A 23,331-nucleotide genomic window follows, 5' to 3' on the forward strand; every position below is an offset into this window, starting at 1 on the left:
TGATACCTCTTGCTCCTCAAGGGGGGCATCTTAGTAGAGTCTCGTAAGGGTCCAGCAGAAGAGGCCACAGCAAGGTGGCTAGGTGCAGAGAGTTTCAGAAGAATAAAGAGGAGCCTAGCCGGTCAGCTCACTTGGTTAGATAGAGCACAGTATTCTAACAACAAGGTCAAGGGTTCGATCCCTGTACCAGCCAGCTGCCTGCCCCCATCCCCCCAAAAAGAATAAAAGGTGGAGAAGGTTCACAGTCAACCAGAGCCTGAGAAGGGAAAAATTGAGTCCAGGAGAGTGAGAAGAAATATTCTTAAGGATGACTAAAGGAAAGGAATCATGAAGAGAGCAGAGTGTGACCTAAACAGGAGCACATGAATGCTGGGCATCTATACAGGGGCTTACCTCGGGCTTTACTGAGTCATGTTCAGGGTGGAAAATCCTCAGACAAGCTGCAGACTTCCTAGTCAGATTTGCTTGGTTTGGTTCCCAAGAAAGAGCGTGTCAGAAAAGAAATTCTAAGCACCAAGGGAGGAGGTGGACTGAGGCTGAGGGAGAAACAAAAGCTAAGGGTTTTTCAATTTTCAAAATGGCCTTTGATGCATCTGAAATGGGGGGGGGAAGGTAATATTTAGCAAGAATATTTTCCTCTAAAACAAGGAAAGCTTCTCTGCAGTGCCTTTTATGCTAATTTAATAAAGTACAAAAAAGACATGATTGCCTGCCATGGCGACATGAGCCCTAAAACAGGAGCCTTGGCTGGGTGCCCCCATAACTAAGAAGGCAAAACTTGCACAATGTCTTACATGCCAAGTAAAGGAAAATGAAGATAAGGTGTTGTTCAGTAGAAAGCAAGACACTTTATCTTTCAGAGGACAAAGGGTGTGTTTAGACTGTGCTCTGACCAGTCTCTCTCTCTCTCACCTGGGCCTTGACATGAAGTTATAGGACATTTTTACAAATTTCCTGGTAATTCCAGTCATCTTCTCACCTGATTACATGTCCCATTGCTTACCCTCTTCAGTTTCAGTCACTAGTACTGGCCCATGCTGGCTGCCTACAATGAAGGTTTGGGAACTTAGAAAAGTAAATTAAAGAAGGGGAAAGCAGCAGTTATTCCAAATGATGCTATTCAAGTCTGAGCATGTGGATTTCATTTATTATGAAGGCAGGTGGTTGAAAGACCTAAGTTTACAAGTCTCATAATTAACTGGATTTCAGCAGAAGGTGCAGAAGGATGCTGCCAAAATGCTCTGGGATGAGTATGTGGACAGTTCTCAAGAGCTCTGGGAGACAGGATTGTGGAAAACCTAGCAACTGGGTAATTGTCTCCTAGCAACCAATACTGTTTAAGTAATCAGTAGTCATTCCAGCCAGGATCGACCTGAACATTTCAGTTGTACTTAACACTTAAGTAGACCAGTAACCATATTTTCAGTAGCACTTCCTGGAGACAAATTTCACCACACTTGCTCAACTTGAGGAATTCAAGTATGTTTCTCCTTTTGGTGCATGAATTTGAGATGAGAAATTTTAAACCATAAATGTATTCTCCCAATGAGAGAAATATGAGCCATTTTATTGAATTTACTAAATGTTGAGAGACAGAAAAACGAAAGATGTAGACATTCTAGTTGGAATATGTAGGACAGAACAAAGGAAATAGGGTGCCTGTCATTGAGCATCCCCTCATCTCATGACTAATGGCAACATCAGAGACCTATGCATTTTCATTTCAGTCTTGGCAATGCATTATATAATTATCATCACACTTGATCTGCTCTCATTTCTATTCCCAAATGAATACTGGAAACCTATTTTTCCATGTGTCTCCTCTTTCCTTCTTCCAGAGTTATGAAACCCTGGTCAAACTCTCTGGACTTCAGCCAGTTGTTTGGCTAGTTAAATTTCTGAGAGAGGCAAAGGAACACGTGAATAACATTACCTGCATACATGCAATAGGAACCCTACACAGAGTACGATTTTGAACAAAATCTCAGCAAGATTGGATTAGTATATTTGAGGATACTGAGGAATGACACTTAGGGGATATATACATACATACATGCATATACATACACATATACACATACATGTGTACTTCAAAAAGTTTATGGAAAGATTTGTATTATCTTTTAATTCTATTTTCCACAAACTGTCTGAAGTGCCCTTGTATGTAAATATAGACACACATATATATGTATCCTTTTATACTTATACACATACATAAAATATGTCCAGTTCATTTTAGAAATATCTCATTAAAATTAGAACAGATACTTACATTATCTGCTTTGTATGTGAAGTACTTCAAAGGATGCAAATTTGTTAAACTTTTGCACAAGCCCACAGTTTAACTTATGTGTAAAAGCAGAGATGACAAAAATTTGTAAATAACATAATATGGACTAAAAGATGATAATCAGTTAATATAAGTATCCATTACATTCCTCATGCTAAGCATGATATACACAGTTCCCAATCTTATCATACCTAAAATTTAGTTCTCAAGGAGCCCTTATACTTATTTTCTTATTTAATGCTCACTCCCATCTCTATGAGGTGGGTGCTATTCCTGTTTCATGGATAATAAAAATATGGTTTAGTGTGTATTTCTTGTCCCAACAGGTGGCACAGTCAGGACTACAAAGTGGGGGAATTCTCAGTTTCACTTTGTTCCTACTCTGTGAATGTCAGACTTTGTAGGGGATTTTCTTTAAGTGCAGCTTTAAGAACAAGACTACTCCTATTCAGAAACTTTTTTTGTTTCAGTGTGAATATCAAAGGTGTGCAGAGCTGATTATGTAAGCTTATGTACCACACGAAGTGGAATTTAATAGCATGCAGTTATTCCCCTACTCACCTTCCAAAAGCTCATTTGAAAGTCAATTTCTTGAATCTCAGAACCTCTGTTTTTTCATTGAAACTACATTATACATGATTTCCAGGTCAGCCACAAAAGACTTATTTTAATATATAATGTAACACATTGCACAGTAGTACTATTTCAGATACAATTAAACAATATTCATCTTGTTTTTATGGGAAATTTTCATTCTGAGATGTTATAAATTCATTTCTCCCTACTCATGCAGTTGAGCAGAGGGAAAATGAGCCAAAGGTACTACATTTACCCAAAGGGAGTCATATCTCCATAGTAACAAATTAACAGCTCACTATCTCCCTCTCCCTGTTCTTTGCCTGCAGAGAACCCTTCTTTAAGGATCCTGTTATCAACATATGGTATAACATTTCAAAGCCTCTCCATCCTGATTTAGGGAACAAAGGATAACTGTTGTTCCGGGCTGCAGAATCCAGCCTCTCCTGCTAATATGTGATATACTAGTCATTTTGGGAGCTCTCATTTGGAACACTTGATAGTATCTTCTGATTTTTTAGAAATGGTCAAAGAATTTCTTTTTTATTCTTTTTGCAGTTTTCGTTAGTCTGTATATCTGATTTTCACATTGAAAAATTCTATGATTTAGGATATTTATTTTAATAATCTTGGTCCTTAGCCATGGCACATGAAGGCAGAATAGAGAATTGCAAATAGTAGTTTTCTTAAGACCAAAGTGTAAGATAGAGTCTTTATAACTGGGCTCCAAGGTAAGTTAATCAAATGTAGAGTTTTGTAAATATTATTGTATGCATTTTTCTGGAGAGGGATCCCCACCTTTTATGAGATTTTCAAAGGTATTTTAACCTCAAAAAGATTAAGAACCATTCGCATAAAGGTTACCATTACTTATGAAGTGTTGAGTCATTGTTGCGTTTTGGAACCCTATCTGTAGTAATCTGTCAGCACTTGTCCCTGAAAATTGCAAGTCCCAACTTCCTATTCATATTTCAAGCGCTAAGTCCAGCACCAAAAATTGTCTGGAAAAATTAGACATTCTGTTGGGTAGAGCTTCTATCATATTTGACTCAAGCCACTTAGAACTATCTTTTTTGTTTCCCTCTGATTTTTGAGTGAGTAATTTAAAGTTTAAAAAGTAAGTTCACTTACTTGAAATAGGCCTGGAAGCACCATTATTTTTAATATGCTCCATCTAATGAAACTCATAAACTTTGTGATTTTATTTATGATGTGCTGATTAAAGGCCCTTTAAAGAAGAGTCTTTTTCTTTTCTTTTTCTTTTGGTAACTTTGGTACGAAAGAAGTGGAATCTTTAGGCTAACAATGAACCAAAAGCTCTCATGGTATTCTTCATTCTCATCTCTGAAAAGATAAGATACACTACTCAGCTATTAACTGTTATACTTAGTGCTACTGCTGTTTACAAAAGGGAGATCTTAACCAGCTGTACTTCAATTCAACTGAAAGAAGAGCAAAAGGGGAATAAATGGACTTGATTATCTTGAAAGATAAAAAAATTATATTATTTGATAGCTTGTAAGTATTGAGCTCATAAGTATGTCTGGTACTGTACAAAATGCTTTACTTGCATTATTGTACTTAATCCTCACAATATGAATAATCTAGTTCTTAACCTCATTTTACAGGTAGAGAGACTGAGCCCCAAGCCACACACTCAGGAAATGACAGTTGCCTCATTTCATAAAACACTATACTAAAGGTCAAAAGTCTTAATTTCTTAACCTCATTTTACAGGTAGAGAGACTGAGCCCCAAGCCACACACTCAGGAAATGACAGTTGCCTCATTTCATAAAACACTATACTAAAGGTCAAAAGTCTTAATTTTCTGTCAGTGGGAACTTAAAATGTAGAATGAGTTGCCAGACAACTTTATAAACGTTTCTTCTTTGAAGGTCAGACAATGAGAGCAAGATCTAAATTCAACTACCAACTTTCTCTTTAAGAGAAAAAAAAAAAAAAAATAGGTTAAGATGACCTCATGGAGATTATTTCACCATAGTTTTTCCTGCCCTTGAAAGGAAACTGCTTTTGCAGGAAGAGTCCTAATGAGCTTCAGAGTTGAAAACTTGACAATTACAACAGGGACAAAAGAAAACTGGGATATCAGAGGAAGAAAGGTTCCTTGTTGGTTATCAATTTATGTTTTAAATGTCATTCTAGAAAAGCAGTTCCTCATTTAATGGGTAGAGCAAGGAGAGGACACATTCTTTTTCCCACTAGAAGAATTCTGTGAAACAGCTCGTCTGTGTAAAATTGGCTTTGGCAGTGCTGCCGACACCAATGAGACCTTAAGGAATCTGCTGAGCAAATGCTGGTTGTGCAAGCTGTTGGCCCAAAAGCTGGGGCTTGTTTTGCACACCGAAGCTTTATTCATTCCAGCATTGTAGAAATATGCAACGAAAGCTGTCACTTTCTCATAACATGTCAATTACCTCTTCCTCTTTCCCTTCTTCACTCCAAGTCTTTTCTAAAAACTGTTTCAAGAAGAAGCTGCTGACCTCATGTACTTGAAGAGCCCTGAGGCAGTTGGGACTGAGCCACCAATGGCTGCCACCACCTGAACCACTGATTGTCTTGTAATTGCACTTTCTTTTTCCTCATATCCACCCTTAGCACCTACAGGCTTGTTTGGACCCTCTAGGCATACTGAGGGTTATTACTACTTACTTAGGTTGTTCAGCATGTCTTTTTCGTAATCCTTCCTTATGACACAAGAGGACAGGAGATTATTTCCACCAAAAAAACCCAAAAAACAAACAAAAAAAACCCATATTTTTCTGGTAGTATATAATAATGGGAATAGTTTTCTCAAGTTGATGGAATTGATTGATTGATATTCTCCTGCTTCAAGTAAAAATTATCATGTCGAGTATATGGAGCCCAGTGGTCATTTGGAAGAGGATTTGTTCCTTTCCCAGCTTGGATCTTTCTGGAGTATTTTAAGCCCTCTCTTTTCGTATTTGATTAGCCGCCATTGTAAGTTGTACACAGCAAATGCTGTCGCCTTTCTCTACCCTGAGTGCTTGGTACAGTGCCCTCCATTGTGTCTTCAGCCAGACGCTGTCATCTTCATCAGCTCTCACTGATGGCCCTAGGGGTATAAATCATCTCTTACCATGCCTCACTGACTTCCTTGACTGCTTTTCTTCTGTCATTTGTTGCTGTGATTTCTGAATGGCATGTGTCTGATTTCCCTTTTCCATGCCTCTGCCATGGCTGTAGGATTTCTTTGTGAACAGTAACTCAAAGCAGGTAAGTGAGCTACTACCTAAACCTTGCTTAATATAATTCGTTGGCTCACTGTAAGCTTGAAATTTCTTGGTTATCCTGGTTTTGTTTTGTTTTGTTTTAGATAGTGTAACACAAGGAAGGCCTAGGTAATTTCGCATTGGGTTTCAATTCATAACTGAATATTTCGAGGTGTGCCTGAAATCTCAGCACAACAATAGATAGTTGATGTTTGATCACATGGTGCCTGATATAAATTCCATATTGCCTTTTTTCCCCAAACTGTTATTCAGTTCCAGAGGTCTTTGGTTTCCTTACATTTTTTAAATTCCATAATTTTTTTTTAATTAATCCTTCCTGCTAATGAAACCAAACTTGCTAATTATCAAGTTAGTCTATGTTCTCACTTTGAACTTTTTTTTTTATCAGTACCTCTGATGCCCAGTTTATTCAAGCTATATTTTATATATAATTACTTCATGCCTACTTCCCCATAAATTATGACTGGTCATCATTGCTTACAGCTTTCTGTACAACAGCAAAATGTGCAAGTAATGTTTTATTGTTAATTCAGGCAACTGAATTAATGCCTTGAACTGGCCCCTCTCTGTTGTCCATCAGGCTGCAGGGTAATGAAAGATACCATCTGGCCTTGGGAGCTTCCTGTTCCATATGAAGATGTTTGGGAGGTTTCATTGTTAGGCATTTTTGAGTGCTCAGGATGCAGATGGTTCTGGGGTGAATGGGCCCTGCAAATGGCTGGACCAGCAATGGCAAGCCTCAACTGAGCTTGATTCATGGTGACAGTTCTTCTGTCTACTATCTGTAAGGATTTGGGGGACAAAAGGAAGGCACCACTGACTGATAATTTACGCACGCTTAGCATCTTCAACTTAGAAGCACTTTGTTCTTCCAAATAATGTGTTTTCAAATGTGGGTGGTCAGCTTTTCTCATTATTTCCCTTTGTCAATTAGATTGCAGCCTTTCTGATCAATTCCACCACCTCTCCACACTCCCCACCTCACCATCTCAGCTGTGCCCATGTGTATATGTGTATATATTGTGTACGTGTGTACGTGTGTGTGTGAGAACAGAAAATGTAAAGGAAAAGCATGTGTCTGAAGTCTGAATGTCACTGTTTGACTTTAATGGATTTCTTTCCTCTCTTTACAGAAAGAAGCAGATGCCATTGATGACACACTGAGTTCCAAACTTAAAGTCAAAGAGCTTTCAGTGATTGATGGTCGCAGAGCTCAGAACTGCAACATCCTTCTATCAAGGTATTGTTGACATTGAATAAACATTTCTAGTAAGACTAACTTTTTTGTTATATGGCTCAAAACCACATTTTGCTAATTTAATTTTAATTGCAGTCTGCTGTGGTCCAGGTCTTTAGAGGTCCCTTCTGTTTAAGGTGAGAACTCTTGGTGCTTATTTTCCCTAGTGTAATGTATCACAGCTGGATGCCTACTTTCTTAGCATTTAATTTCCACAGACTTCTAAATTTAAAAGCAGGACATCCTAAGTCAATTTTTTTTTCCCAGAAGGCCTGTAAAATAGACTTAATGTTTGTTTACATGTCTTGGCCTTGGAGATACCTTGGTCATTGAGTAACACTGTCACAGAATCAAGACCAAGGATGAAGGCTTTTTGTTTTATTTTTGCTTTCTAATGTCACCTTTTTATATTTCAAGGTTATATAGTTTCATGCTCTTTTTGAGAATTTTTTTAGCTAACATGATATGTAAATCTCAAATCTTAGTGAAATGCTAATTTATTGAGATCATTCCTGTTCAGAAATCTTTCTCATAATTAGTGAACCATCACAGCCTTGGAACTTGAAAAGAAGAAAGGAAATTTGGGAGCCAGAAATCTGATTGCAGCTTTAGGCAGTGTTGTAAGGTCATTCTGGGCATTTCAAGTAGCTTTGCTATATCAGTTTTTTCTTTTCTCTAAAAGGGACGTTCACATTAGGCAAAACCACCTAATGCTTTTGAGGTAGATGAAGATGTAAAGAATCCTGAATGCTGAGGCTTTAAAGATAAATTACATTCTGGAAGGAATGTTGTATATGCATGGAGGCTGGTATAAGGTGACTTCTCTTTCAGGAAGAGTGAAGAGGGAAAGTATTAGCTCTTATAATTAGATGGTCTTAGAATGAGTTTCTTTTAACACAAAGAGCTGCTGCTTGGTTTTCAGCATGGAAGCTTGATCGTTAGCCAGATATATGTTGCTTTAAGGAGCAAGTGTTTCTTTTAGTGAAAGAGAAATTGAACATTAGTGAGATCCCTGAATTTTAATGCAACTAGTAAGGTAACACGAACCATTCTGTTAGCATTTCATTTCTTCCTCTGTCTGAAAACTATGTAAATGGCCAGGCCCTGTATTTATTCTGACTTTTGCTCCATGAACCATGCTCAGGTTAGATAAAATATCTGCCTTAGGAAGATACCATTAAAAATAATTTGAAGGTCTACCTAATTTTCTTCTACAGTGTGTACAATTTGTTTTGTTACCTTTTCATAAGTAACAATCTTAATAGCAAAATTAAATGAAGATTTAGGGAAAGTTGTATTTTTTTTTCAATGCTCGAATTACTCCCTATATTTTGTGCTTATGCAGTCTAGATGAACTCTTTTAAACAACTTGACAATGGGAGCTATCACCCTGAATATCTATAGTGTTGAAATGCTTGAAGAGTAAAAGCCGTGACTTAGTTCCTCATAGGCAGATTATTCTCAGTACTAAATGCCAACCAGGGTAATTACAGAAGTTATAGATAAGGCTACAACTCTTTTTGGCAAACTTCCCATCCCATTATGGAAGGAATTATTTTATATTTCTGGCATGTAATTCCCTTGTTACCGCAAAAGTGTCAGAACCTAAGGTGAGTTAGAACTCAAATGTGTCTGTCTCAGCTCTCTCTAGAAGACAAATTTAAGAACTTTCCTCATATCTGTTAGGTTTTCTGTTAAAATCCAATTTAATAAATAAGGGTTATTACAATAAGTACAATTAAGAAGCATGTTGTGCTTTACAAAGTAAATTTGAGTCCCAGTTGACCTTACGGTGATTGCACTATATTGATTGGATTCTAAAACCTTCTCTCCCACAGAGGATTCAGTACCACATCCTTTTCTGCTCAGTGATTATTTGTTTTACTCTCTTACCAGGAAAGCACACGACTGACATGTTAAATGTGTTGTGGTAAAAATGAAAGAAATTAAGCAAATTTAATTTTAATTTATATCTTCTTTAGTTTTTGGACCAGTCAGCAGTTTACCTTTCATTCTCCCCTTTTCATCACAAACAGAGCTAGGGGCTTAAAGCACAGAAAGATATGTGAAAGCATGTTTGATACTTTTTTCTTAGACAGTTGCCACTTTGGAGCATTTATTTGCCTGGCACTGTGCTGGGTGCCCTAAGAGGTACCAAAACTTAAGATTGTGTTGCTGCCTTTCCATGGCTGATTGGAGAAGAATGATAACCCTGTGAGAAGACTTGTGAACTGTTCAGGGCATACACTGATCTGACTGGAAGGAGACAGGGAGGTCGGCCATGTGAGAGAGGAGAGCCAGCAGGGTTTACCAGAGAAGGTGGGCCTCAAAAGGGACAGCAAGTTACATGGACAGAGGGGACAGGGAAGGCAGTTCTAAGGAGGCACACAGCAGTGGCAGATCCAGGAGGGATATAAGTATGGTTGATAAAGACATCCTTGTGATCACAGCAGAGGGTTACCGATTGGATTGAATGAAACCAGGCAGGAGAGCCTGAGATTCATGTCTTGTGCCTTTTTAAGAGCATGAGTTAGCCCAGGGTTAAGCCATAACCTCCTCAGCTGTAAAAGGGAGATCACAAAAGCAGCGGTTTTGCAGTGGGCTTCTCAGTACGTGGCATATGTGAAGCCCCTGGCAGGGTGCCTAAGCATGGTAGCTGCTCAGTTAATGGCCTGTTTATGTATCCATGGGATCAGGAATTGGTGCAGTTTGTTCAGTAAAGCTGTTTGTTTGTTTGTTTGTTTTAATAAGGTTTTAAGTTTGGTCTCTCAGAGGTTTTCAAGACATGTTGGAAAGGCAGGGTAGTCATCACATAGGAATCTCTTTCCATTATCCAGGTGAGACCTGATGAGGGACAGAATCAAGAAAAACCAAGAAATACCTTGTAGGACTTGGAGACTGATTTTGTTCTTGGGGGAAATGAATAGAATATTTCAAAGATGTTGTCAGGATTTCCTGCCTTTTCACACTTACTGTCCTCCTACCTTTCTGCTTATATTTCATTACCAAAGACTGGCGAACCTATTTCTTATCTTGCTGACAAGGGATTTATTTCACAGCAATGCAATCATTACATCACAGTCCTCTCATAGCATATTTCACAGGCTTTATTATAAGGAGCACATGTGTCCACAGTGTGTGGTTGCCCTTCAGAGCTCTTCCTCACATGCTACAAAGGTTAGAGGACCCTTTGGTCAGGGGCATCTGCCATGGCCTCCTCTGGAGCTGAGTGGGCAGCTGGAAAGAGCTCATAGCAGGGAGGAGACACAGGCTCACCTCATGCCTGGGTGAGTAGGGCATTTACAGCACGAGTGGCCACCACCACTCGCAGCTCTCAGCAAGGACTGCCTAGAAGGTGTGAGTTTGAATGAGGAGCTCCAGAACAGGAGGGACTGTGCCTTTCACAATGTGGCAAGAGAGTGGAATGGACACAACGTACCTTAGAATGAAAACTCATTCCTTGGGCCCTGGGCAGAGTCAGCAACAATTTTCCTCTGTGTGGATATGGGTGGCATGTAGCAATTTAAAGTATACTCTGTTTTATTCCCTAAAACAGATCTCTTCCCTCCAAAAAAAAAAAAAAGAAAAAGAAAAAAGAAAGAAACTGGAAGCAGATTTATATTGCAAAATGAACCCACCTAAAATACAGTTTTATGAAGTGTTCTACCATTCTTTTTTTTCCAGATGCTCACTTGACATGGCAGCCTAGGTGCAGTAAACCACAAAAACTACTTTAAAGGAGGGGGATTTGGCTTAAGTCCACTGAAGCAGAGCTAAGGCTGATCTAGCCATCCACCCTTAACTTACTTTAATCACGCCTGGATATTCCAATTCTCTTGGCAAATTTTTGAAATACTTGAGTAGAGCAAGGTGGAGTTTACAGTTTTAAGATGGCCAGTTTGTTTCCTGCCTTGTAAAGAAAGTTTAAGTGGATGTCTCAGAAGTTGCCACCCTCTAGCACACCAGAACACTGCCAAGCTTTAAAAGCAATTAAAAGGCTAGAGCTGGTAGGGTCCTTAAATTACAGAGATTAGAAACTCATTCTGTAGATGAAAGATGATACTAAGAACTCTGCAACCTGTAGAACCATCCTGGAGGGCGGGGTACCCTTCTCCCCTTTCCCTAAGGTAGGGTTTCTTTGATCCAGCAGGCCACGTGCATGGCATTGTGTTGACAGGTAGATTTTCTTAAATACTATCCATTAATGTCTCTTTGTAGGCCACATTAAGAGAAATCAAAATTGTTATGAATTAGAACTAGTTTTTAGTCCAGACAGCCTCTGGGGGTTGAAGAGCATAAATACTCTATATGCAATTTCAAAAGCAAGAAGTTCTGCATTCCATATGGGGAGCTAATGAAATGCAAATCTGATACTTCAAGTATTGTTCTCACTCTGATTTTCAACTCCTTTTCTTTTAAATGCAAAACAGAAAGACTCAGCAGAACTACACCATAAAATGGTTTCTTCTACTCAGTGTGAAAAGGACACAGAAACAATTTATTTCTTTCTTATAAGCAGCATTCTTCTCCTGATGATTATAGATGTTTCCACAGCCAGTTGGTTTTCATTAGTGGCAGTTTCAACCTTCCCTAATGTTACTCTTCCATGGCCTTGTATGGCCTTACCATGGTGTTTGCACTTAAACTAACTCAAGAGCCTTCAGTGTCCTAGAATCTAGGGCTAAATTTAGGGCTTGTACGGTTGAGACCTTGATGCTGTGATACATCTTTCCCCCTGTTGTATATTTACCCATGCCAACTTAACTAAATTGTTGAGTTAAGTATGAGGATTTTCTGTCATGATGTTCTGGTGAACACGTTCATGAGGCAATAATTGTCCCAGGAATGACAATCTGGAGAAGTCCACCAGGACCAGGGTTGCCATACACAGCTCAGAGGTTATGATTGGCACCACAGGTCAGATGAGTTGATAGAATGTGTCTTATTTGTTAACCTGGACAACTTGGCATTTTGCCTAGATGCTGTATTAGGACTTGAGAACATGAGAATATTATTAGTACAATAGGATTCCCAAATTTGTTCCTTCTCTTTCCTACTTACTGGCACATGAAACAATATTCAGTCTAAATAGCAGAGTAGATGGTTTTAACAAAATCATGTTAAAGATGTCAAAGTCTAGACAAAGGATACCAGGATTATCCACAGTGAGGTGTGTCTCATCCAGCTTCACTTGGGGGTATTTTTGTGTTTTTTTTTTTATTCTCCCACTGCCTTTGAGTCCACCCTTCCACTCATTGAGCCCTCACATTCATCTGTGAGTGTGAGCATTATGTAGCTTTGTGTCTTTGTGTCTTGAGTGTTTCAGCTTGTCATCTGATTCTCTCAGAGATTATAATCACCTTTAAAATAAGAACCACATCTTCTAATTCACATTTAATAATCCTTGGCCTAATGGGTATCATAAACAGAAAGGAAACTCTGGTGAAATAATGGGTATGAGAGTGCTTTGGGAAGTGTTTGTAATAACCATACTAAGTGCTGTTTAGTGATCTATTAGCTGCTCATGAATATTAAGGTCACAAAAACACTGCTACTTTTTTTTCCCTGGTATAGAAAAGTCTGCCTGTAGAGCATACATACAGTTTACTGAGCCCCTTTTATGGCCAGGAACCATGCTAGGCATTTAACAGGCATTATTTCACTTATTCTTTGTATATGCATGCACACGCCCACACACAAACACACATGATTTTTTTTTTTTTTTAATGTAGTTGTTATTCACCCTACTTTACTGATGAGGAAATTGAGGCTTTATAAAATTTTTTTACAATATCACACTGACCAGAAAGTGTCAGAGCCATGACTGGGACCCAGCCTGTCTAATATGAAACCCCTACCTTCAAAAGTAACCTGTGACATGTGAACATCTTGCTTTATATTTGTGCGTTTATGTCTTCATCCCCAGTCCTAAATGTCTGGGGCTAATGCTTACAAACCAAACAAAAGAATATTTCTATTATCACAGCTAATAATGTGATTACAAATTTTTGCCCCCGTTAAGATTACTGTTGCACCTAATAAAAACACATTTTTTTGAGTATGTTTTAATTTCATGACTCTTATATGTTACAATCAATACTTTGTTGTCCTGATTTAATCAAGATCCAAATCCCTAATTAGGAAATCATTTAAGTTTATGGTAGACAAAAAAACAGATTGTGTTTTTGCTTAAATCTTACCCTATGAGATATTAACCAGATAAGCCATATTTGTAAAAAGAGTTTGGGATTAGCAATAAAGAGTTTGGGTTTGTATTGTCACTTTCCATGTTTGACCTTGGGCAAATCACTTGGCCATGCTAAGCCTCGGTTTCCCCATCTATTGAGAAAAATGACCATCACAGGTATTTTGAGAATCAAGTGAAATAATATATGTGAAAACTCCTCAACTATGAAGTGCTTACATTTTTTATTTTGCATATTAACTTTTTATTTATTTATTTTTTTGGTGGCTGGCCAGTATGGGGATCCGAACCCTTGACCGTGGTGTTGTTAACACAGCACTTCAACCAACTGAGCTTATTGACCAGCCTGCATATTAACTTTTTAACAATGACTTGTAGTTTCTAACCTTCTCAAAACCCACTTTTAACACAACAGCAAACTTTAAAAACTCCTCATATATAATCAGGTCAGGAATATAGTTTTCTCCTCTCACCTGCAATTCATGCATACTAAGTATAAAACAGTTGTATATGGGTGTTTTCTCTATTTCCAGTCTTTCAATTTCTTGCTTAAGGAAATGATATGATAGAAAACAACAGCTTTGTTCTCTGTGTCAGCAGAGCATTACGAAGTCCTGAAAGAATGTTAAATCAGTTTCAAAATCCTATTTTTAGGTGCAGTAGTGTCAGGAAGTAAGCTTTCACTGAGAGATTTCAAGAAAACCAGTATTTGAAAATCAGCAGCTGGAGTAGCAAAATTAATTATCTTGTGTTAAACTTTAATACTCAAGCCAACATTATTAACAACAAAATAAAATATTCTTTCTGCAGGTTGAAATTATCCAATGAAGAAATCAAACGGGCAATTCTGACAATGGATGAACAGGAAGATCTGCCCAAGGACATGCTGGAACAGGTGAGCTTTGGACATATCTCAGAGCGTGAGTGACAGCTGACTCTCAATAGGGAGTGGGGTATTGAGAAAATCTGGTAGTTGCTAGTAAATAATTTTCTATTCTCTTAATTGAGGAGGTTGAACCAAGGTTCCATGTGGCTCTATCTGGAGATTTTATGACTTCATTCTCTCATTGTTCCTCAGAAGGATGGTTAGAAGGAAGGTCATGAGTCTGTCAAATGCTAGGACCCACAGTGCCAGATTCTACGCCTAAAGCTGCAATTGTTATATCTTAGTATATCATATAAATCTACTGGCTTTAGTAGAAAATCTGTGTTCCACAGGAATATCAAGAATCTCACTCACACTATGAAATCACAAACTGTACTACATAAACTGACACATTACTAAATTCGTAATATAATTTGTGTCTTGGTCTTGGCTCACTATTCCCACAACCACAAAAGCCACTGTTGACCCCCAGCTGTCAATCTCTATCTAAGTACTCATATGTGTCACCAGGTGGGTTGTAAGTTTCTTGGTCCTAAGTCTTGTCTCTGTAAGGTCTGTGGCACCCTCTTGTGTCATAAATGGCAGTAAATTCAAATGCCAGGGCCAACATGTGCAGATTTATATGCAGTCAGTGCACATCTTTGTCCCTGGTATTTGGATATAATTTTTATTCTTAATGTGGCGACTTGGTCTCTCTACCTGCCGTATTTCTGTAGCATTATTGTTTAGCCACTCTATATCATGTGTTCAGCAGCTGTGTTCAGTTGTCCCCCACATGACAGTGTTGTGAACTAGCACATATTCCAGGGATTGTCACCTGTCTCTGCCCTCTGCCCCTTGGTGTGCTTTTTGATGATGGTCTCAGAATGCTCTGTGACTGTTCCATCTTTCTGTCTCATTGTCCTTGAAATGGAATCATATTCTGAGTGATTTTGGTAAAGAGGTCCACATTTGTCAGAACCACATCCACTTAAGGTTAACTGTGGGCAAAAGTGGCTATGATTCTAGGTTAAACTCGAGGTCTCACTTGTGGGCATGCTCAGCTCCAGGAGCAGAGCAAAGGGATATTTTGCGCTGCTCTGGGTGGAGTACCTGTCTGTTTGCCTGCGTGTTTACCATGTTTGTCCCTGCTGTCCTCGAGGGCCTCAGACACAAAGCAGGGAGAAATGAGATGAGCAGTGTCACTCTCTAAATGGATCTGCCCCTCTCAGTAACCTCTGCATCTGGAATTGTCCTAGGTGAACACTCTCACAGTTAGCAGTGGAAAAACTTTTCATGCTGTCCTTTAAAAATTTGCTTTAATCATCAAAATAGTTAATGACTATGTTCTCAAGTCTTCTAGGAAGCACTGTGTATGAATAGTTTAAAAGTATTCCCTAAATCGGAAATTCGTTTTTTAGAGCGTTTTCGAGCTCCTCCACAAACACTTTGCTCCCTGCCTGTATACCAATCAAAACAGAGTCTCTGCTCTGGAATAGTGGAGCCCAGCCCCCATTGCCCCTCCCAGCTCCCAGGTGACCCCACATTCAAGTTGCATGCATCAGATGTTGGTAACCCAAAAGGAAGAACTGTATGCAAAGCTGCTTTAGCCCTTGTGCCTCCGGCCCCTATTGACAAGGTTATGTTTAAAATTCCACAAGATCTGTTTACTGTGAAATTGCATCCAGCAAAATTCCTCCTTGAGGGAAAGGATTTCAAAATCTTGCCAAAAGGGCTTGCAGTGCAAATAAAATGTACTTCAAATAAATACAAGTAAGAAAATCAGTCTACTGAAGCAGAATCTGGCCAAGTAGGATATTTTCTGACCTCCTGATAATTCCATGTGTGTCTCACTCTCTGGCTATCTCCCATGCTCTTTCTTTTCCTCCTGATTTTACTGTTCTTCCTCTGCTTTCTGTTCCTGCCTACAACACTCTTCCCACACGAGTACTGATGCCAGCATCTCCTTACTCCTATTTATGATTTGCATTTGGGCCACATTCCTTCCTTCCTCTCTCTGAGCTGCTGAGCGCAGATCTCAGATGAGATCTATACACCCCTCTTTCTTGGAAAACGTACCTTTCTCCTTATTCCCCAGTGTTTGCCTGACTCTTCATTTCTCTCTTAAAACTGTCCACACAGCTCGTTACTCAACTCTCCTTTGAGAGGGGACTGAGCACCTCAGCATGTGCCTCTTGCTGTGCTCTTATAAGTCACAAAAGAGACCTAGTGATGGTGTTATCCTGAGCAGGGCCTGGTGGGCTCAGCACAGCTAGATGGTGGGTTGGAGATGGGGGCAGCTGTGGAAATTGGTGAAAGGATCCCTGAGACTAGAAGTGAGTTTCCTTGCCCAGTAGGTAAAAATCCAAACTAACAGGAGAAAACAAACGCTTTCTGCTTCTTACTCCTCTCTTCTCCATGCCCTATCACCTTGCCTCCCTGCACTGAGGAAGAGCAAGAAGATACATGTCCTGTCTGGTGTCATCATTTGAACATGGGAACAGAAATGCCTAGACACTATCAGGCTGCCAGACCTAGGAACTCTCTGGCAGGCACACACTTCCGTCTTTCCCCTCTTCCATCCCATTAGGAAAGCGGGGGTGTCCCTTGCCTCTGCTCTGACCCGTTCCTTCCTGCTAGTCTGTGGCCCAGCCAGACCCCTCCTCTGTCTCTTCAACCTCGCCCTCTCGACTCATAGCTTGTTTAAGTCTCAGCCATTAGCACACACACACCTCTTAAGATTCCATCTAGCTGGTGTCATCTAGCTACTGTCCTCTCTTCTTTTGACAGAGCCAAAGTTCTTGAAAGCTTGTCCACACTCACCTCCTTTCACCCTTCGTCAACCTGTCTATCTCCTGTCTATCCTCCTCACCTCTAGAGCTGGTCTCACTGAGGGCACGCACAACTTCCTTGTTGCCAAAGCCAGGGGACACTTCTTGGCAGTGTGTGACACCAGTAGCCACTTGCTTCGTGATGAAATGCTTTCTTTCCTTGGCCCCGTGATGCCGTGTAGGCTTCTCTGGCTGCACCTCCATTACCTCCTTTGAAGGTTCCTCCTCGTCTTGGTCCTATCCCTTGAGCACTGGTTCTCTCCAACCCTGCCTTTTTTTTTTCCTTGATGGTTCCCCTATTTGTCTTACATGCATGCCTTTAGTAACCTGTCTGTTACAACCAGTGCCAATGCTTTGTCTTCCACACAGATCTCTTTAGGATTTCAAGCCCATTTGCCAACTGCCTACTAGAAATCACTAGGTGGTTCTCTTGTGAGCATGTCAAGCACTCAACTCACCTTCTCCTCCCCACCCCATCCCACCCCACGTCCAGAGTTCTCTTCCTGGGTTCCCTCTGACATTCTGCTTACATTGTTGACTAAGCCGGAACCCAGGCCTCATCCTTGACGCTGCCTCCTCCATCCACCACAGTCCATCAACATGCCAGGCCAGTTCTGTTCAAACCCCCTAAGTAGGCCTAGAATCTGTCCACTGTCCCTACCCAGTCCAAGCCACCATCCTGTCTCGCCTGGATTACTGCACCAGTGATCCAGTCACAATCCCCTAACATTTTTGATCCCTTCTCATTCTTTCTCCATTCTGTAAGCACAGTGATCTTCTCAAAATGCAAACTCATTCCCCTACATCAGATTTATAAGGTATGCTAATGACTCCAAAATAAAGACTGAACTTCTTATAAGGCCCTGGCTACTCCCTGCCCTTGCCCACCCCTGTCCTCTCCACTGCCATTACAGCCACACTTTCACTGGCATAAATGCCGCGCTGCCCGTGCCAGCACACAATATGCAGTCTGCCTGGAACATATTCTCAAACTCACACTACTTCTCTGTAATTCCTCACACTTCCTTCCTTGTAATTCCAATTCTCTTTCCCTGCTGGTGGCACCCAGACTAACTGCCTTTTCTGAAGTCCCTCAGTTAAACTCAACAAACACTTGAAAACCTACTAAATGGACCATCTAATACCATATCAAATTATGGAGAGAATCTCAAAGTCCAGAGGGTCGGTGTAATAAAAAAAAAAAAAAAAAAAAAATCCAAGGGCATTTGATCTAGAAAATAGCATGCATGCACAGTCCTATGCTTATACATACATACCTTGAAAGGAAATTAGACACACAATGAAGCACTTTTTCATCTTGAAATATTGTTACTATTTCTTCCATCTTCCATGCTCATTTCTCTCTCCAAAATGAAATGTGGAATCAAAAACATCAGGTCCCATTGTATTCCTCCAATCGAACTCTACATGGAGCAAAACTGGAGATGGAATTAAATAAGCTGGAGAAATAAGCAAATTGAATGGAACATCATCAAATGGAATTTTTCATTCCAGCATGATATAATAGAAAAAGAGGGTAGAGCTGGGAGTCAGAGAGACCTAGGTTCTATTTCTGATGATTACACAAACTTGCTTGTAATCCTGGGTGAGTTGCTTACCCTCTCTGGACCTCACTTGTATCATTCTGTAATGAGAGGGTTGAATCTCTAAGGTCCCTTTAATGGTCTGTGCAAAGTGGGTGCAGACAGAACTCCCATAATTCTGATTTGAGAGGCAGAGAACAGAAAGGTGCTAGAAATGAATCTTATACCAATTTAACTACTTTCAAGTAGAAATGGAAAGATTTCATCATTTCTAATGTATCTTAATCACCTTTGAGCAGAGTTTATGAATTAAACAGAAGTTAAAATTTTATCTTGTGACAAATTAACTGTCAGGTGAAAAATCACTGCAAGGATTTAATTTATGAACCTTGATTTTAATAGTTGCTTGTGCTTTTTAGCTCTTAAAATTTGTTCCTGAAAAAAGTGACATTGATCTGTTGGAGGAACATAAGCATGAATTGGATCGGATGGCCAAGGCTGACAGATTCCTTTTTGAGATGAGCCGGTGAGTGTAAGATGCTTAAAAAGGAAAGATGCCCCTCATGAAGTTTTTATTCATGTTGAGTTGTTTGGACCAATTAACCTGACTTAACTTAAAACCTTTTTAGATTCTAAAACCTCCTCAAGTCTGAGTTGTACGGAATTTGATTATTTTGTCTATGTGAGTTCTTGCCTGTGGGTGACCAGGTTCAGGGTTTCTTCACAACTATTTCTATTTCTGGACCTCTCTGACTCCTGTGCTTTAGCCTAATTAAGTCATAACATTTCATGGTTCCAATCAGTGTCATGCTCCGTACTACTTTAAGTTATACTCCGTAGTACCTCGGCATTTCAAGGTTGTTATCAAATAAGGAAAAAAAGTAGACAGACTCTAGCAGTGCCAGCCTCAAGCCCACACAACTGAACAGCCAGGGCCTGGGTGTCAGATCATGGCGTGCACAGACATCACTAATCGATCGTCGCACTCTTCCCACGGAGCCTTGGCAAGCTTTCTGAACCCTTCTCCAGAAAGCCCCAAGGCATCCACTGCTTCATAATTGGGTTTGGCATGTGAGCTGAGTCTATTTGCCAACCCAGGCCTGGAGAACTGATGCTGCATTAGAGAAGGACCAGTGGTCCTGAAGGTCTCAGTCCACCTCAAGGCAGAGCTCTTCCCCTGAGGGGAGCAGACAGGGAACTAACTGGGAAGAAAGAGGGGGTTTGGAGCGGTGAGGAAGGAGAAGATGATGTGGGGAAAGGATGCTGGAGACAAGTTTTTACTTCACACTTTTGCCAAAAACAAAACTGTGACAAGTTAAGAAACTTGGGAGACACATAGGGAACTGTCCTTTATTTGCAGGAGGGTGGGGAGTCGTTATATTCTTATTCCTCTATGTCTGCTGTGTTCAGAAGAGCTACAGCGACACTAGGGAGGGAAGGGGCTTTTGTCAACAGCAGCCGGCTCTTATTTTCTTTTAGCAGCTACCTTATTTGATTGGAGCTAAAGATTCTGCTGCAATCACCTGAATACCCCCTGTAGGTCAGGCTGAAATGGGCTGTCCAGGCGAAGCTGGTCTCATGCCCTGAGCTCTTGTGCAGGAGAAGAACTGTTGTGTGTTTGTTTGTCAGGGAGGCTCTCCAGGATACCTCTGCCTCATGTCCATTAAGTGAACGTAGACATATTAAGTGAATGTTAATTAGCCCATGCTTGCTGTTGCAGAATTAATCATTATCAGCAAAGGTTGCAGTCACTGTACTTCAAGAAGAAGTTTGCAGAGCGTGTGGCGGAAGTAAAACCTAAAGTAGAAGGTAAAGTCAAGCCACCTTGACTGGGAATGATGTTCACCTTTAGTGATCATTTACAAGTGCAGTCCAAGTGCATATAGTAAATAAAATCCCTTTTGTGATGTTTTGCTTGAAATCTTTTGAAAGCCTGATCGATAGTTACTTAAGGTCAATGGCTGGCATGCCTGCTGGGCCTGGGCTCTGGAGCTCACAGCACACCTCTTGGGCTCCGCTGCAGGGTTGGGCCTTGACCACATTGGCATTGGTAAGAAATTAATTTGATCACTACTAGCATTAAACCTGTAATTAACTTTCTTGCAACAGGGTCTTAGATTTTTCTAAGGAAAGATTTGAAGCTGTTATATGGTTTGATCTTGAGGCTGTTAAACTTTTAAATCTTTGAAATGTGAGCAAGGCAATTGAAGAGCACAGCCACAGAATGCAGGCTGGAATGGGGAATGTGCTTGAGCTCTGATCCTGTTAGACACCTGCACACTATAGCAGGTAACACATAGACCAGTTTCCTATCAGTGGAATTGATCAGTAATTCTGTTGATCTGACTCACACCAGGCAAGTAAGTGTTTGCAAAGGAATGTTGGAGATAGAATTGCTGTTCTTTGTATTCCAAAATGCTCAAGGTTGATGAGTCAGTGAAGAAAAGTACTGAGAAGGGATTTCAGCCATCTGTGGGCCCTTAACAACTTCAGCTGGCTCTCTCTGTCCCCTTGTTCGTTGCTTTTACTTTAAGTGTTTTGAAAGTGCTCCCTGTTAGTCTAATGACCTAATCTTACATCTTCACTATCTGTATTAGGTTTCGTAGAGGTATCACTGAGAAGTCTTGGCTGTAATAGTTGTGTTTTTACATGTCTTGTTTTGAAGCTATTCGTTCAGGCTCCGAAGAGGTGTTTAGGAGCAGTGCCCTCAAGCAGTTGCTAGAGGTGGTTTTGGCATTTGGAAATTATATGAATAAAGGCCAAAGAGGCAATGCCTATGGATTCAAGATATCCAGCCTGAACAAGATAGCTGACACAAAATCCAGTATTGACAAGTAAGTATGGGATCTTCCAGCACTTAGAGAATCTAGATGCTTAGGACCAGGCTTAAATTTGTGCCTCTCTGGTCCTCCTTGGCCTCCATGACACTGCAATCTCCAGTTTGAACTTTCTTTCTTGCTACTCTCTTTCTTTCTGTGATATTGACTCCTCTCTTCTCTCTCCTAACCACGGGTATCCCTCAAGTTCCCGTTGGGACAATTATCCTTCATCCATTTTCAGTCCACAAGGACATCGTCTATTTCAAGTTTTCATTTATTGGTCCTATCTTTTTTCTTTGTAAATTTTTGTATTATAATAAAAATATATATAAATGATAAAGTATATATAATATAAATATAAATAAATATATAAAATATATATAATAAAAATATAGTATAATATACTAAAGAGGTCACCGATCATAGGTGTACAGATTGTTGAATTTTTACAAATTGAATGGAACATCCCAGCACTCTGCAAGTCTCCCCATGACCACTCCTAGTCACTACCCCTCCACAGAGAACTGTGTCCCAGAGCAAAGGAAAAAACTGATAGCTGAGGCTAGAATGTGAAGCTTGAGTTTTTAGGTTTTCCTTTATACATTGGAGCTAGCAGCCGTATGAAAAAATTATGATGTACAGGTGTAAATGCATTTTGGCTGTTGCTATTCATCTGCTCATCTCAAGACTCGTTGAAATGCTTCCTAGAAAGTTTACAATCCTGCATTTTAGGTGAACAGATTCTCAGTAGAGACAGCAAGATGTGCATATACTCTTGCATCAACAGGTACGGTCATTAGGCATATTAATTCCAGTTTCCCTGAGAGCTTTGTTTCTCTGAGGTTCTCACTGACTCCAAAGGAACTTGCACAATTGTTCCTAAGGTAAGCTTCTCTGTACCCTAATTCCTTTTTAGAAATATGGGCTGTTCACCCTCATTATTCCTAACTAATGAGACTCCTTACCCTCTATTTTCAATAGGGTTAGTGAAGCATAGTATTATGGCAACCCTGAATTCATCCTAGTAGAAATAAGCAATGGGCAAAGTTGTTATTTTTGCATTGTGTAGAGGTAGATTTATGAAGAGCAGCTGTATGTTGTAGCCCTGCCCCCTTATTTTTAATGTAAGCACTTGATTCTTTTCAGAGCACATTCACATGTGATTGTCACAACAGCCTGTAAACTACAGAAGCCAAATGCTGTTGTCACCTGTGGTCAGATAAAGACACTGAGGCAGGGTCAGGTGTTTGGCTCGTTTAGCTTGTCTAAGGTCACTACAGCAAGGTATTTGGCCTTACAGATTTTTGACACCTGTTCTATGGGTCTCTTACCAACAGATGGATCTTATTTGGATGTTGTAGTAGGGAGCAGCAGCACTTTATTTGCATATAAAGAGCAGCCACCTTTGTAAGGAAGGGCACACAAACACACACAAATACCCACAAAAGTGAACCACCCATACCCTGGCACTTACTGTGTGATTATCTGCTTATTATTGGCTTAGCTAATTTGTTGTTTCAAAGGAATAAATTAAAACTATTTCTGATCTTTTTTTTCCCCTTCTTTTTTCTGCCTGTGGATATATGGTCCCCAGATACAGCACCAGTGTCTTGTAAACCCACAGGGCCTAGCAGAGAGCCTTGCCAATGTGCAATTGCCCGTTCACCGTTCGTTCAACTGAATCTAATCAA

The 23,331-nt window shown here is 40.0% G+C and overlaps 1 protein-coding gene across 2 annotated transcripts in view; it reads left to right on the top strand.

Annotated features, from left to right (window-relative positions):
- The window catches only part of DAAM1 (dishevelled associated activator of morphogenesis 1), a 170,281-nt gene that overhangs the window by 134,644 nt on the left and 12,306 nt on the right, over positions 1-23,331 (top strand). The window contains exons 16-21 of one of the 2 annotated variants that reach the window (XM_063089045.1): positions 6,093-6,122; positions 7,273-7,379; positions 14,392-14,476; positions 19,241-19,347; positions 20,542-20,630; positions 21,487-21,655. In XM_063089045.1, coding sequence (XP_062945115.1) covers positions 6,093-6,122; positions 7,273-7,379; positions 14,392-14,476; positions 19,241-19,347; positions 20,542-20,630; positions 21,487-21,655 — 587 coding nt within the window. The remainder of the gene's footprint in view (positions 1-6,092; positions 6,123-7,272; positions 7,380-14,391; positions 14,477-19,240; positions 19,348-20,541; positions 20,631-21,486; positions 21,656-23,331) is intronic. The other variant, XM_063089044.1, reaches the window with a different exon arrangement.

Source organism: Cynocephalus volans, chromosome 3 (assembly GCF_027409185.1).
Source record: "Cynocephalus volans isolate mCynVol1 chromosome 3, mCynVol1.pri, whole genome shotgun sequence".
NCBI lineage: Eukaryota > Metazoa > Chordata > Mammalia > Dermoptera > Cynocephalidae > Cynocephalus > Cynocephalus volans.